Here is a 13,518-nt window from a genome sequence, read left to right on the forward strand (position 1 = left end):
ATGGGTGTAATTGGATAATGAATGAGAAGGACGTTAGGACAACTTCTATATATGAAAATGGTGGGGATAAATTGTTGTGGGTTTGTCTGGGTAATGACAGCAACATAATTGAGGAATAATTATGGCATATTATTGGTCAAGAATTGAAAGTTAATGATTATAATATGTGGTGTAGGAAATTGTTATTTGAGAAGTAGCTTGCTTGACTTCGGTTCTTCGGTGGAGGTAGGTTATGGTTTATTCTATTTGATAGATAGACTCTTAATAGTGATTGGTATGCATTGAATGATATTGTGAAGTTCTCTATGTACTTGATTGTGTGATTGTGTAGCTTGATTGTGTGGTTTGTGATTGTTCTGAAATCCTGAGACCGTGGAATTTATAATCTTGAACCCTCTCTATCGAAGTGATGCCTTGAATAAAGAAGGCTTGATGAAATATTGTTAATGAATTGAAAAGTGGTGATAATAAATGATAAATTAATGATATTATTAGATCGGAGTGTCACGTTCCGACACAGTATTATTGGATCGGAATGTCACGTTCTAACACGGTAACATTAAAGGAAAAAGATATTGAATTAACTTAATGTACTCAATCTCAAAGAACTCAATTCCCAAATTAGTTTGGTTTGGAGCCATGAGTCCTTACGTGTGATCTTGATATTGTTGACTGATTACGTACTTACTTTAGTGTTGTTGACACTGGTTCATGTGTTTGTTGCTTGCCACTTGCTAAGTGTCATAATTGATTTTATACTATTATTCATTACATATTAGTTTATATTTTGGGTTGGCCGATGATATTTTCTCAGTACATGTTGCCTTGTACTGAGCGCTACTTGTGTTTTTCTTTGTTTTCTTTTGAATGCAGCAAGTGTATCAGTGACTTCGACTCTCCCTCAGCTCTAGCCAATCTCCAGCACATCAGGTTACAGGGTGAGCTATTCATTCCAGCTCGTGTTGGATTCTCTTGGTCATGGCATGATGTCCTTAGTTTTCAGACATAAACTATTTTATTCATTTATTTTGCTGTCTTTAATACTCTTAGACTTAGTATTTGAAGGCTAGATGTCCTTGATGTGATGGCTTTCAGATTTTGGGGATAATAAGTGTTAGAGTTTAGAGGTTTATTTGATTGGTTACTTTAATAAGTTTTGAGCTTCCGCATTATTGTTGTTGTTATTCGTAGTTGAATTATTGATATATGTTGGGGTTTGAATTCCTTGGTTCGCCCACTTAGGAGGTTAAGTGTGGGTGCCATTCACGACTCATTTTGGGTCTGACAAAACCCATTAGATTTTAAGATGATTATAAGGTATCATTTACTTATTTTATTTGAATTTCAATCAAGCTATTCTTATTTTTGGAGAATCAAATCTATCATTTTTAATTTTGAAAGTTATATGAAAACGAGATAAATTAATTGATGATACCTTTAAAATATTAAAATTTCTTAGAAAAATAATTAATTTTGTTATCAATAACTCAACAAAGTCTAAAAAATAGTATGATTTTTAAAAATAATCACCGAAAAAAGGAAGTTGGCTAAAGAAGAAGAAAAAAAAACGAAAATGGGAGAGGAGTTCAGCTTGAATGTGGGGTGGGGGTGAGAGGCGAAGAAGAAAGAAAGAAAATGGGGGTGGGGGTCAGCTTGAACGTGGGGTGGGAGATGAAGTGAAATTTAAGGAGAATTCAAAATTAAAGTAAAAAAAATAAAAATAAAAAGTAAATGAGAAAAAAATAAAGAAAAACCTAAAATAAAAAATATATATTATACTCCATCCATTTTATATTAATTGAATTTTTGAGGTGTTTCAGACCCTTTAAGAAAAGTAGATTAAGACATAAAGTGAACATAGTTTTTCATTTTTACCCTTATTAATTATTGTCAAATTTATGATTAAAATAACTAAATATTAATTAATCACTAATTCCAATACTAACAAATGAAGGGTAAAATTGGAAGAACACTTTAAATGTAATCTTGAAAACTGAACAGTTAAGTTAATTTGAAGAATGAAAAATATTTCAACAATTCAATTACTCCATGGAGGGAGTAAGTCAAATTAATATGTGTCACATAATGATTGGTGTGTGATAACACTTGCTTTTTAAAATCTGAAAGTAATTGAAACGCGATATAATAGTATCATTTCCAAATTATTTAAGTAGGCAATAAAACACCCGCATAATTAAGATGTTTTTAAAAAAAAATTCGTGACAATTCAGATACTACTCTATGTCTTTCCTCTATATAAATGTGCATTCCCCATTGATATAGGTGCAAATTTCTTACACATCAACTTTGTGAATAGTATCAAAGTTGAAGGATTATCAAAAATGGATAACTATACACTCGTGCTTGGATCAACTTTGGCCTTGAGCTTTTTTTACATTATTATAGCAAAAATATGCAATAGAGGCAACAAAAAATTTCCACCAGGTCCATCACCATGGCCAATTATTGGAAATTTTCATTTGTTAGGTACAAAACCTCATAGATCACTAGTCAATCTTGCACAAATATATGGTCCAATTATGAGTTTAAAAATAGGACAAAAAACACTAGTGGTCATTTCTTCATCAACCATGGCAAAACAAGTGCTTCAAAAGCAAGACTTACCCTTTTCCACTAGATTTATCACTAATGCCCTTCAAGCACATAACCATTGCAAATTTTCTGTGGCATGTCTTCCTGTTTGTCCTCAATGGCGAACGCTTCGGAAAATCTTGAACACAAATATCTTCTCATCCAATAGGCTTGATGTGAATGAACATCTAAGGTCTCAAAAGGTGAAAGAGTTGATTGCTTATTGTGCAAGATGTAGTCAACAAGGTAAAGCTTTGGATATATGTCAAGTTGTTTTCAAGACTAATTTCAATTTGATGTGCAACACCCTTTTCTCCAAGGACTTGGCTGACCCCTTTTCGGATTCAAAGGTAAAAAACTAAATAACATGATTGTGAATACCTTTTTATGATTTTTTGTATACTAAACTGTACTCCCTGCGTCTCATTTTATATGAGTTAGTTTGACTTGATACAGAGTTTAAAAAAGAAAGGAAGACTTTTGAAATTTGTATTATAAAAAAGAAAGAAATAAGTCATATAAATTAGAATAGAAGAAGTATATTGTCCTGTTTTTGACCCTTTTTAATTTTAAAGGTTGAGTTGAAGGATATGATTTGGGGCATCATGGAAGAGGCTGGGAAGATTAACCTAGCGGATTATTTCCCTATACTTGAAAAGTTTGATCTTCAAAAAATAAGGTATCGCACAAATATCCATTTTGGTAAGTTGTTTAAACTTTTAGGTGATTTGATCAATGAACGATTAGAGGAAAAACAAAGCAGCCACGGTGCAAAGAATGATGTTTTGGAAGTATTACTCAACCTCAGTGCAGAAAATCCCAAAGAGATAGATCACAATCATATAAAATCACTGCTCCTGGTTCGTGCTCTTCTATTTTATCCTTTAAATTTTAGAAAATTTTCAACATTTCCTTCACCCCCATCTCCGCCTCCTGTTTCAACATTTCCTTCACCCCCATCTCCGCCTCCTGGTCTCATTATTTTGATTTAAATTGTCCATGAAGTAAGAAAGAAGAAGAAAATAATAATCGAGAATACACTTGGATTTGTGTTGCTAATTGAGTATGAAAGAAGAAGAAAATAATAATCGAGAATACACTTGGATTTGTGTTGCTAATTGAACTGGCTAACTGTGTGGTAGAAGATCAAGGGTTAACAAATAGAAAAGAAGAAATAACATAAGAATTTAACGAGATTTAGTCGGGCCAACTTACTTAGGACAAAAGTAGATATATAGGGTTGTGCATTATAAATAAGAAGAATAATACAAAGAATTTGTAATTATAACCCTTATTTACAAGTCCCAATTATTCCTAAACCTACATGAAAATGGCTTTCTCAAACCTATAAGAGTAAAGAATTTCTTAAATTTATAAGAAAACAATGAGTTTCCCAAACCTACTAGGAGAACTAGTATAACTAAAATTCACAAAATTCAAGAAATAAACAGCAACTATTTTCCTTGACTTTGAATTATCTTTATCAATTGAAACATCTCTCTCTCCTGCCCTCAACCCTAGCAAGGTATTTACTTAGTACTGCACACGCTAATCAAATTTAGACAATGCCAAAATTTATCAGGGAGAAGGACCTAACTTGTCCCTCAACTATTTAATTGGTACAAAATAATCTTTCATCCACATTTTGGGCCTCCAAATACTCTTGACTTTAATAATTTGGCTCCAGAATACTCTAGATATAAATATTTGGCTCATATTTGCCCTTATTTTTAATGGCTCCCCTAAAATAAAATTATTAAATATGTATTATTATGTTGGCTAATCTGATTGGTTCAAATTTAAGCTCTTCTCAAATAAATGATAAAAACTATATTGGATATACACAAAAGAAAAATTGCAGTACGTACATAGTTATTTAATTAAATCATCTTCTATGAACTAATAATTTATAAATGAATGTCGTTGTTATGTTTCTCCTTTTTTCTCCCTTTAATTTGTTATTAATTGAGAAAAATTAAAATTTAAAATGGTGGACAAGATCCAAGAAGAAAAAAAAGTGGAAGAGAGAGGAAGTGAGGGTTGGGTGGGGGGGGGGAGGTGAGTGTAGATAGTAGAGGATTGATCTTTTTCTATTTTTAATTTACCATGGAACCCAAAATCAGGCCAATCATACAAGTCCATATATTAATTAATTTCAAATTATTTTAATGGAAAAGGGCCTAAAATATCCTTAAACTATGAGATTTAGTATAAATTTACCCTCCATCCTTCTTATGAGTGTGACCCATTAGAAAGATTCATTGAATGTCACATCTATCCCTATTATATTTTTCTAAGGTTAAGGGATCGATTTAATTATGAAAAGTCATATGGGACTATGAGAATTGATAGGGTATGCAGTGTTAGAATATGCACATCGAAAGCATTATTCAAGATCACAAATCTTACCTAATAACTAAACAACATAATCTAAATGAATTGAGAGGATAACTTATAACATGTTGAAACTTTTATAAAACTCGTTTAAGAACAATGAATCTAGGGTTGCAGTTTTATGCTATTTCCTAACTAATTCTCTCAATCAAGTCTAATGTGGGTAAGTGTTTTTTTTTAGAAAATGATGATCCTTTCTTAAGAACCACCGCCCCTATTTATACTTTTCAGCAAAAAAAGAAGAGTTTGAAAGAGAAAACATTATCAGTCATTAACCCCGGCAATAACAATTAACAACCGTTAAACATCATTAAGAGAAGTTAAAATGCAATCAACAACAAAATGTTCTTTTCTTTCTCCTTTTAAGGAAAACGTTTTTCCCTCTTTCAAACTAATAAATTATTTAAAGTCAAAACAATTTATTCCTATAGTATAGAAGACTAGTAAAGAAAATATCTCTTCTAGAGTAATCCTTTTCTTTCCATTGTACACATTGAACTTTAAATTATGGAAAATGTGTGGTTTTGATCCTTGAAGTTAACTATTTAAAGGATTCATTATTTAAAATATTTGAATTTTAAAAATGTAAAGGTTAAAGTATTTTCTGAAAGTTGTTGTTAGGACAACATTGATAGACCTAAGAAGTTCATCGACCCACTAAACCTTTCCGTGTGTACCATACTTGACCTGTATTAGTAACCATTGAAAAAGAGAATAGAATTGAATTGCTAATTAATGAACCATGAACAGAGCAAACGTGATAGTAAATGGGATCAATTTATATATTTAAAATAACTATTTTGATTTTATTTGAAGGGTTGCCAGCCACAGTACTAACCCTATTGTAGATTTACTGTAGTTTTTAAAGTATATGAAACCAAAGAGAGAAAAAATAGAGTATTACCATCGAGAGACGAGAGTATCACAATTTACAGAGTTAATATCTTAAAAGGTCACTCAACTTAGAGAATTTAGCTAGTAAAGTCATTGAACTTTGTTTTGTATCAATAAAACCACTTAATTTGTGTATTTATATCAATAAAATCACTCAGCTAAATTTATCATTAAATTACTTTTTATAACATGTAAAAATAAACTCCACAATAAATAAAAAATTTAAAACTCAATAAAAAAAATTTAAAGACAAACTTAATTAGTTAAACAAATACTCTTATGATATTACATTACAATAAACAAATATACACTGATACTCAAAACAAATTCACGACGAAAACTCGAAGGTCACAAAATTTAACTTTATTTTTCCACTTCTGTCTACGAGTTTTTATTTTTCTATTTTCAGAAAGTTGTGAGAATGTTTTTAAAAAAATTATTCTCTGTTTACGGCGAATTTCAGAATGCATCGCATTGGTGAGTATTTTCCAAAAAAAAAGTGAGTATTGAACTTCTATTTTGTTTCGTTTTTAATGTTTTTTCTATAAAAATATTTGTGGAACACTTTAATTTCATGGAAAATGATAGGTACTTAACTTTTTTCGCTATAAATGATAATTGTAGAGCAGGAAATTTCATACGATATTATTGTATATTTATTTATTGAAATGCCATAAGAGTATTTATTTCACTAATTAAATTTGTCCATAAAATTTCTTAATGAGTTTTATTTAATTTTATTTACTTATGGGATTTATGTTTCATGGTATAAAAATAATTTTCAATTTTGCCCAATTTAATTGATACAATACATATGTTGAGTGATTTTATTGATACAAATGCATGAATTGAGTGATTTTATTGATATAAAATAAAGTTTAATGACTTTACTAGATAAATTCTCTAAGTTGAGTGATCTTTTAAGATATTAACTCCAATTCACAAGAGGGGGAATGAATTTGAAGGAATGAATTGTAGATTATGTAATTTATTAATTAATATAATTGTAGGTTATGTGATTTTTAGTTAATAATTGTAGATTATGGAATATTTTATGCTTTCACAAGTATTTATGAATCTTTCCATTTATTTAGTTCATTTTAACCCCATATATTTCAATCCAAATAATATTTAGACAAATTATTGGCTCATATATTTATCATCTTAATCCATTTTAACTCGTTCAAATTCATGTCAATCTGCCTATACCCCTAATTTATAATTTAAGAGAATTATTAAATATTACAGGACTTATTTTCTGGTGGTACTGATTCACCAACAACCACATTAGAATGGGCAATGGCAGAAATACTTAGACAACCAGAAATTATGAAGAAAGTTCAAGTTGAGCTTGCAGAAGTCGTTGGAAAAGGAAAACCAGTAGAAGAATCAAATATTCCTAAACTCCCTTACTTGCAATTCATTGTCAAAGAAACGTTAAGATTGCACCCACCAACTCCATTTTTAATACCCCGAAAAGTTGAGCAAGATGTTGAACTGTGTAACTATATCATCTCGAAGGGCTCACTAGTACTAGTTAATGTGTGGGCGATTGGCAGAGATCCTACTTTTTGGAAGGATCCTTTGGTATTTAAACCCGAGAGATTCCAAAGTTTAGAAGTGGATATGCGAGGGCAAGATTTTGAATTGATTCCTTTTGGTGCTGGTCGAAGAATATGTCCTGGTTTACCATTGGCATTGAGATTAGTCCCAATAATGTTGGGTTCACTCTTGAATTCCTTCAATTGGAAACTTGAAGCAAACATTGAGCCAAAAGACTTGGACATGGAGGAAACATTTAGTTTCATCTCATCCAAAGCTCATCCTTTGCGAGTTATCCCATCTCCTCTTTGATGTTTGTATAATGTAATAATTGAGTGCACGTAAGATTTCCTACTGTTGTTGTTTTTTCAGGTTTATTATTTTTGGTCCTTTTCCTTTTCAAAACAAAATAAATTTTGTATGTTTTACATTTTTTGGTCCTCTTTTGCACTTGAAAGTGTCTTTTTTTTTAATAAACACCTTGCCCGTTAATTCACGGAATTTGGAGAAAAGCTACTATATAGAGTTTAATTGATTGTCCACTTGACATTTAATTTTTCAAATGGGGACATATATTCGTCTCCTTAGGTTATCTTTCATTTCTATCATATTATTTCTTCCTTTGTTGGTGGAAAGCTTTTGACCATGTTTCCTTGTCAAGATTGAAAAATATATATTTTATTTTTAAAGTGAAAAATGATAGTTGGAAATTAATAATGTTTGGTTATGACTATAAATTGGAGTTGTTTTTGACTTTTTGTGAGTAGTTTGGTGATAAAAAAAAAATAAAACAACCTTTTGTTGGTTTTTTTACATGTAATGACCTAGTTGGTCATTTTTGAAAAGTTTCGTGAATTTATCGTTTTACCTCTCCCGATATCGACCCCGAGTCTTTTATATTGAGTTTGAAAAGTTGATTTCGAACTTTGAGTTAAAAGTTGAGAATTTGGTAAGTTTGTGATTTTGAAAGGTTAAGTTGCTTAAAAGTGATTTTTGGAATCTTTTGGAGTTTCGAGTGTCGGAATGAAATTTTATCGATTCTATCAGTCCTAGAATGTGGAATCTGGCCTAAGAGAGTCGTCATTTTCAGATTCAGATCAGTCTTTTTGAGGATTTGAGGTCCTAAGTTAGAAAATATTGGAAATTTAGCCTTTGGATTGACTTTGATCAGCATTCGGGGTTTGGATGCTCGGACAGGAGTTTGAGAGTTCCATTGGATTTGGGGGATAATTTTATGCTTAGGTGAGGTCTTGGTTAATTTTTTAGAGGTCTCGACCTTGTTTTAACCTTTTTAGGCATTATGCTAGTTTCTTGTGACTTTCACAAGTTTTGGGTCAAAGAGACCTCAGATTCATGTTTCGACTGTTCCATTGAGTCTGAAACATCGAGTATAGTCGATTTTCATATATGGTTTAAGTGCACGGGGTTTCGAACGAATCTCAAGGGTCCCTTCAATGATTTATATTTGGTTGTATTTATTTTGCTGAGCCTACATACCTCGTTTTTGGGAAGACTTGTTCGCTTAAGCTAAGTTCGCAGAAGCGAATGAGGCTTCGCTATTGCGAGAGGCACCACTTTTTGAGGTTTGCTTTAGTGATTACCGCTTAAGCGCACTTGGGTCTACTTTTGCCACATCAGAGAGGGTTTTAGACCTACCCATTTCAGGGTTTTAGCCCAATTTTCCATTTTTGAGCTTGGTGTAATCCTTGGAGGCAATTTTGAAGGGATTTCTTGCGCTAAATCTTTTGAGTAAGCTTTTGTGACCCTAAAACTTTATTCCCTTTGATTATTTATGAATTTTAACAACAATACTTAGGATATTGATTGGCAAATGATAAGGTTTTTCAAAAACCTAAGTTCTAAACTAAAATGGAGATTGTGAATTGATTTTAATTCCTTTTTCAAAATGATTTTCACCAATGAGTTCCAAATGTCTTGGGTAATTTCTTCAAGTAAAGATTTTCATACTCAAACCTCATCTTCGGAATTGGATTTTTGAGTTGATTGACCAATTTTTCAAAGTATAGGATGTGGGTATTATTGTTTCCCAAATCTTATTGTGGGTACTTGATTGAAATAGATTGTGTGGCTTTGGACGTTGTTCGGAAGGGAAAGACTCAAGTCTTGTATTGACTATTTGATTGAATTAAGGCAAATGATCTCTTAAACCTTGTGAATCTAGTAGAATCGTGTATTTCTCTTCATTGTGTGTGTTGGAGACTAATGAGAATGAGATGATGGATTCATTGTTCCACTTGATTAATCATTAATAAACTAAAGAGAGATTAATTAAAAGGCAATGTTTGATCATTATGCTTTGTGAATTTCCTTGTTGTGACCCGTATTTTATTGATTGATGAAATGCTTTGATGGCATGAATGTGGACTTGAATTGGTTGAGTTTTGATTGTTGTACATCGTGATGAGACATGTGATATAAAGTCGAAGAGAAATGGTTTTGGCTAGTGAAGTGATATAAAGCCGAAGGAAAATGGTTCAGGCTAGTGATATGATGCTGAAAGGAAATGATTCCATCAAGTGATATGAAATAAAGCAAAAGGGAAATGGTTCCGACTAGTGATGTGATATAAAGCCGGTGGAAAATGATTCCGGCTAGTGAAATTGTGCCAAAAGGGAAATGATTCCGACAAGAGTTGACTATTGTGATTGATCTACTTGTTACTTGTGATTGATCTACTTGTTACTTCTGATCGATCTATTTGTTACTTGTGATTGACATACTTGATTCATGTTGATTGTTGAACTGTGACTACTAAACTGTGTGGCTAAGCCTTGTGAACTGTGTATTGTGAAACTGTTAGGTTGGACTGATTTCTTTGCAGGTTGTACTTTGAGGAGGTCCGGTTGGGATGAAAGGAGTATTCGATTTCTAGCTAGTTTTTCTTGTTTATTAGGTTGCTTCATAAGTACTGTGTTGGTTGATACTTACTCCTTGCTTCTACACTTGTTTAGGTTCTGAGCATGGTATCAAGTGATTTCTCTTCTTCTTCTATTTCCGAGGATTGTTAAAGGACTTTGAGAGGAAGTTTCTTGTCATCTCGGTGGGCCCTGTTGTTTCTTATTTTATGCTTTGTTCTATTTGACAAATAAAGACATTGAGACTTGTAGTTATATTTAAATTTTGCACTTTATGTATTAGTGACTTGTACACGTGATAACTAAGTTTTGGGGTTATAATAGAATGAATAAGTTGTTCACTTTTATCTTGGCTTGCTTTATCTTTCCGCATTTCTTTCGTTTCGTTGGATTGAGGTAGACTTGCCTTGGTGGGAATAGACAAGTGTCATCACGTCCATTTTTGGATCGTGATAAAAGTAATGCCTTTATATATATATATATATATATATATATTTATGATCTTGGGCATATTTATATGCCCATTTACTATAAATTACCCATCTTTTAACTGGAGTTTAAGGACATTCACTAATCTAACTAATATGTTTTACTTAGAATTGCGATGATTGCATACTAACATACATAATTAGCAATTTTGCATGGTTCCTAAGGGAAGTGATCGATTCAAGGAAGGAAAAGGAGTTGAAGACGACAAGTGACGCCAGGAGTACAAGCTGGCGCAGCGCCCCAAAATCACTGGCGCAGCAAGGGCGCGACGCGCCAAGGCCCAGTTTACTGGGGCTACATTTTGGCGCACTGGCAGCGCGGTGCGCCATCCTGCCAGGTGCGATTAGGGCGCGATGCCCCAGTGTTGTGCGGACGTTTGAGCGAAAGTTGATTTAAAAAAGACTCCTTATTGAAGTAGATTTAGGCTCTAGTTTTCCTAACTTCTATAAATAGTCCTCTAGGGCTAATTTGTGGGGCTTCGACATTATTTTGGTGTGCAAGAGTAATTTTCATCGTTTGTAATAGGTTTTGATTTCCTAACTCTTCTATTTTCCGAAAATCGCATGAACAATAGTATTTTGTGGTTTTCTAATAGCATGAGTGGCTAAACTCCCTAGTTCTGGGGCTGTAGCTACGAATCAAATGTTGAATATTTAAGGTTTATGAATTAATTCTTGGTTGTCATTATAAATTATTTCTATATTATTGTTTTAGTATTTTATTCTTGCGCACCATAAGATAAATCTACTGTCTAATCTTAAAATCGGGAGAGGAGGAATTAGATAGATAGAGAATATAAAGAGCTTGATCGACCCATTAAGTTGAGGTGATTTGTGTTCAAGAGTGACGCCCGGACAAACAACTCGCTTGGTTACGAAACAGGATGAAATATAAATGCTCACTAGTTAGTCTGTTTATCCCTGCTCAACGATGTAGTTAGGCAGCTAACTGGAGTAGGCGACTAGAGGTGTGTAACCCGACTCATACAATTAACCCTGTAAACCAGTAACTTGACAACTAAAATTAGTTCTAAGCCGATAATATGATACATGAGATTCATTGCATGCTGCAGCCCTGGAATTGTCTTTTACTTGCTTGAAACATCATCTTAAAGTCATTCACAAGTAGTTACTTTTAGTTATTGTATAATTCGTAGTAATAGTAAACAACCATCACCAACTCTTGAAAATGTTACTTTTATTTTATTTGTGGAATTGAGTGTTAGCTATAAATCGATCATAAGTCCCTTGGGAACGATAACTCGTTTCTTTAAATAATCTATATTACTTGCGCGACCACGTACACTTGCGTGTATATTGGGGAGCAACAATATATATATATATATGCAGATGAAGAATTGTGCATCTATCAAATTATTATACAACACACACAAAATGGATTGTCTATGAGGATTGTGATGGATGAGATAATATATTTTCATTCTTAATTAGGTAAGAATTTTGACGTTAAGTTTAGATGAGAAAAGAACTTTTAATAAAAAGCACTTCCCCCTTTTGTGTTTAATATGATGTAATGAACTAAAGATCTCATAGATTTCTTTTTTTTTAAAGAAAATTTTGGTATTTTATTAATAATCTAAAAATAAAAAAAATAAACACTACCTCGGGCATAGCCCAACCAATACCGAGCCCAAATAAAAAAAATACATAAAAGAATAACATTCTATTCTACCCACCTAAAACCCAATCCAACTCTTACCCCGGTGATGCTATATATATAAAGTAGGGTTTCATAAAGCAGATCCCCTCATTACCTTCTTTGTATTCTTGCCTCTTTCTCTACCTTTTTTCTCCTGAGATATGTAACCGCCTTGGACTAATTCAAGCCTTGACTTTCTATTGATTTGGATCATCAACAACCTGGAGTTCTATTCTTTCGTGTTGGTGTGTATGCTAACAAGAGTAAGTAGCTTCGTCCCTGTATTGTGACCTTTTGTTTTGCTACTAACCACTTTTCTATCTTTAGTTGTGCTCTTAGGTTACATGAGTTGTGCTCTTTATATTTTAATATGCTCGTAGATCTTGTCTATTGGAGAGATTTTCCTTCCCTCGTTAAGTCTTCACACTTCTTCTCATTTCCTTAAGTTGCTATGCAACCTCTGTTTTCCAGTAGATGGTCCTGGATTGGAGTGCATGGGTAGCTCTGGTCCGCCTCCTTCAAAGAGTGTTGAACTTCTTCCAGGTTTAAACGTCCCACACTGCCCCAGATCCTCCCATTTTGTCGAGTCATTTTTGTTGGCTGAAATAACTTAGGCTAGATAGATGTCAACTATCAAATGACGATACAAAGAAAATTCCCAAACTCAAAAAGGAATACTAGACGACATGCACAAATATCGCTTTTTAGATAGTTATTTAACTTATATTTGGTGTTAATTAATTTTTGCAAGTTTTCTACTTCGATCACAACTTTAAATGCACACAATTGAAGTTGAAAATTTGTGTTTGACTACGAAGATTTTTGTCTGAAGTATGGCCCTGTGAAGGTGGTCAAACATTAGACATTTTTGTTTGAAGATTGGCATGGCTTGTAAAGGTCAACTTCAAACATTTTTTTATTGTAGTACTTGTAGACTTTACATGGCCAAGCATTAAACATTTTTGCCTGAATTTTGGTACGGCTTGCCAATACCAACTTCAAACAATTTTCCTTGAAGTTGTGGACTTTACAAGGCAAGTTTCACACATTTTTGACAATTAGGAGTTACAAG

At 32.7% G+C, this 13,518-nt stretch overlaps 1 protein-coding gene across 1 annotated transcript; it reads left to right on the forward strand.

The window, feature by feature from the left end:
- The first annotated feature begins 2,300 nt into the window (after nt 1-2,300).
- Nucleotides 2,301-7,734, forward strand: LOC125840029 (geraniol 8-hydroxylase-like). Its single transcript, XM_049519012.1, has 3 exons — nt 2,301-2,942; nt 3,168-3,452; nt 7,129-7,734. Exons 1-3 carry the CDS (start codon nt 2,343-2,345, stop codon nt 7,732-7,734), a joined length of 1,491 nt encoding a protein of 496 aa, XP_049374969.1. The 5' UTR covers nt 2,301-2,342.
- Nucleotides 7,735-13,518: the final 5,784 nt, after the last annotated feature.

Source organism: Solanum verrucosum, unplaced genomic scaffold (genome assembly GCF_900185275.1).
Source record: "Solanum verrucosum unplaced genomic scaffold, falcon-dt-bn FXZP01000177.1, whole genome shotgun sequence".
Taxonomy (NCBI): Eukaryota; Viridiplantae; Streptophyta; class Magnoliopsida; order Solanales; family Solanaceae; genus Solanum; species Solanum verrucosum.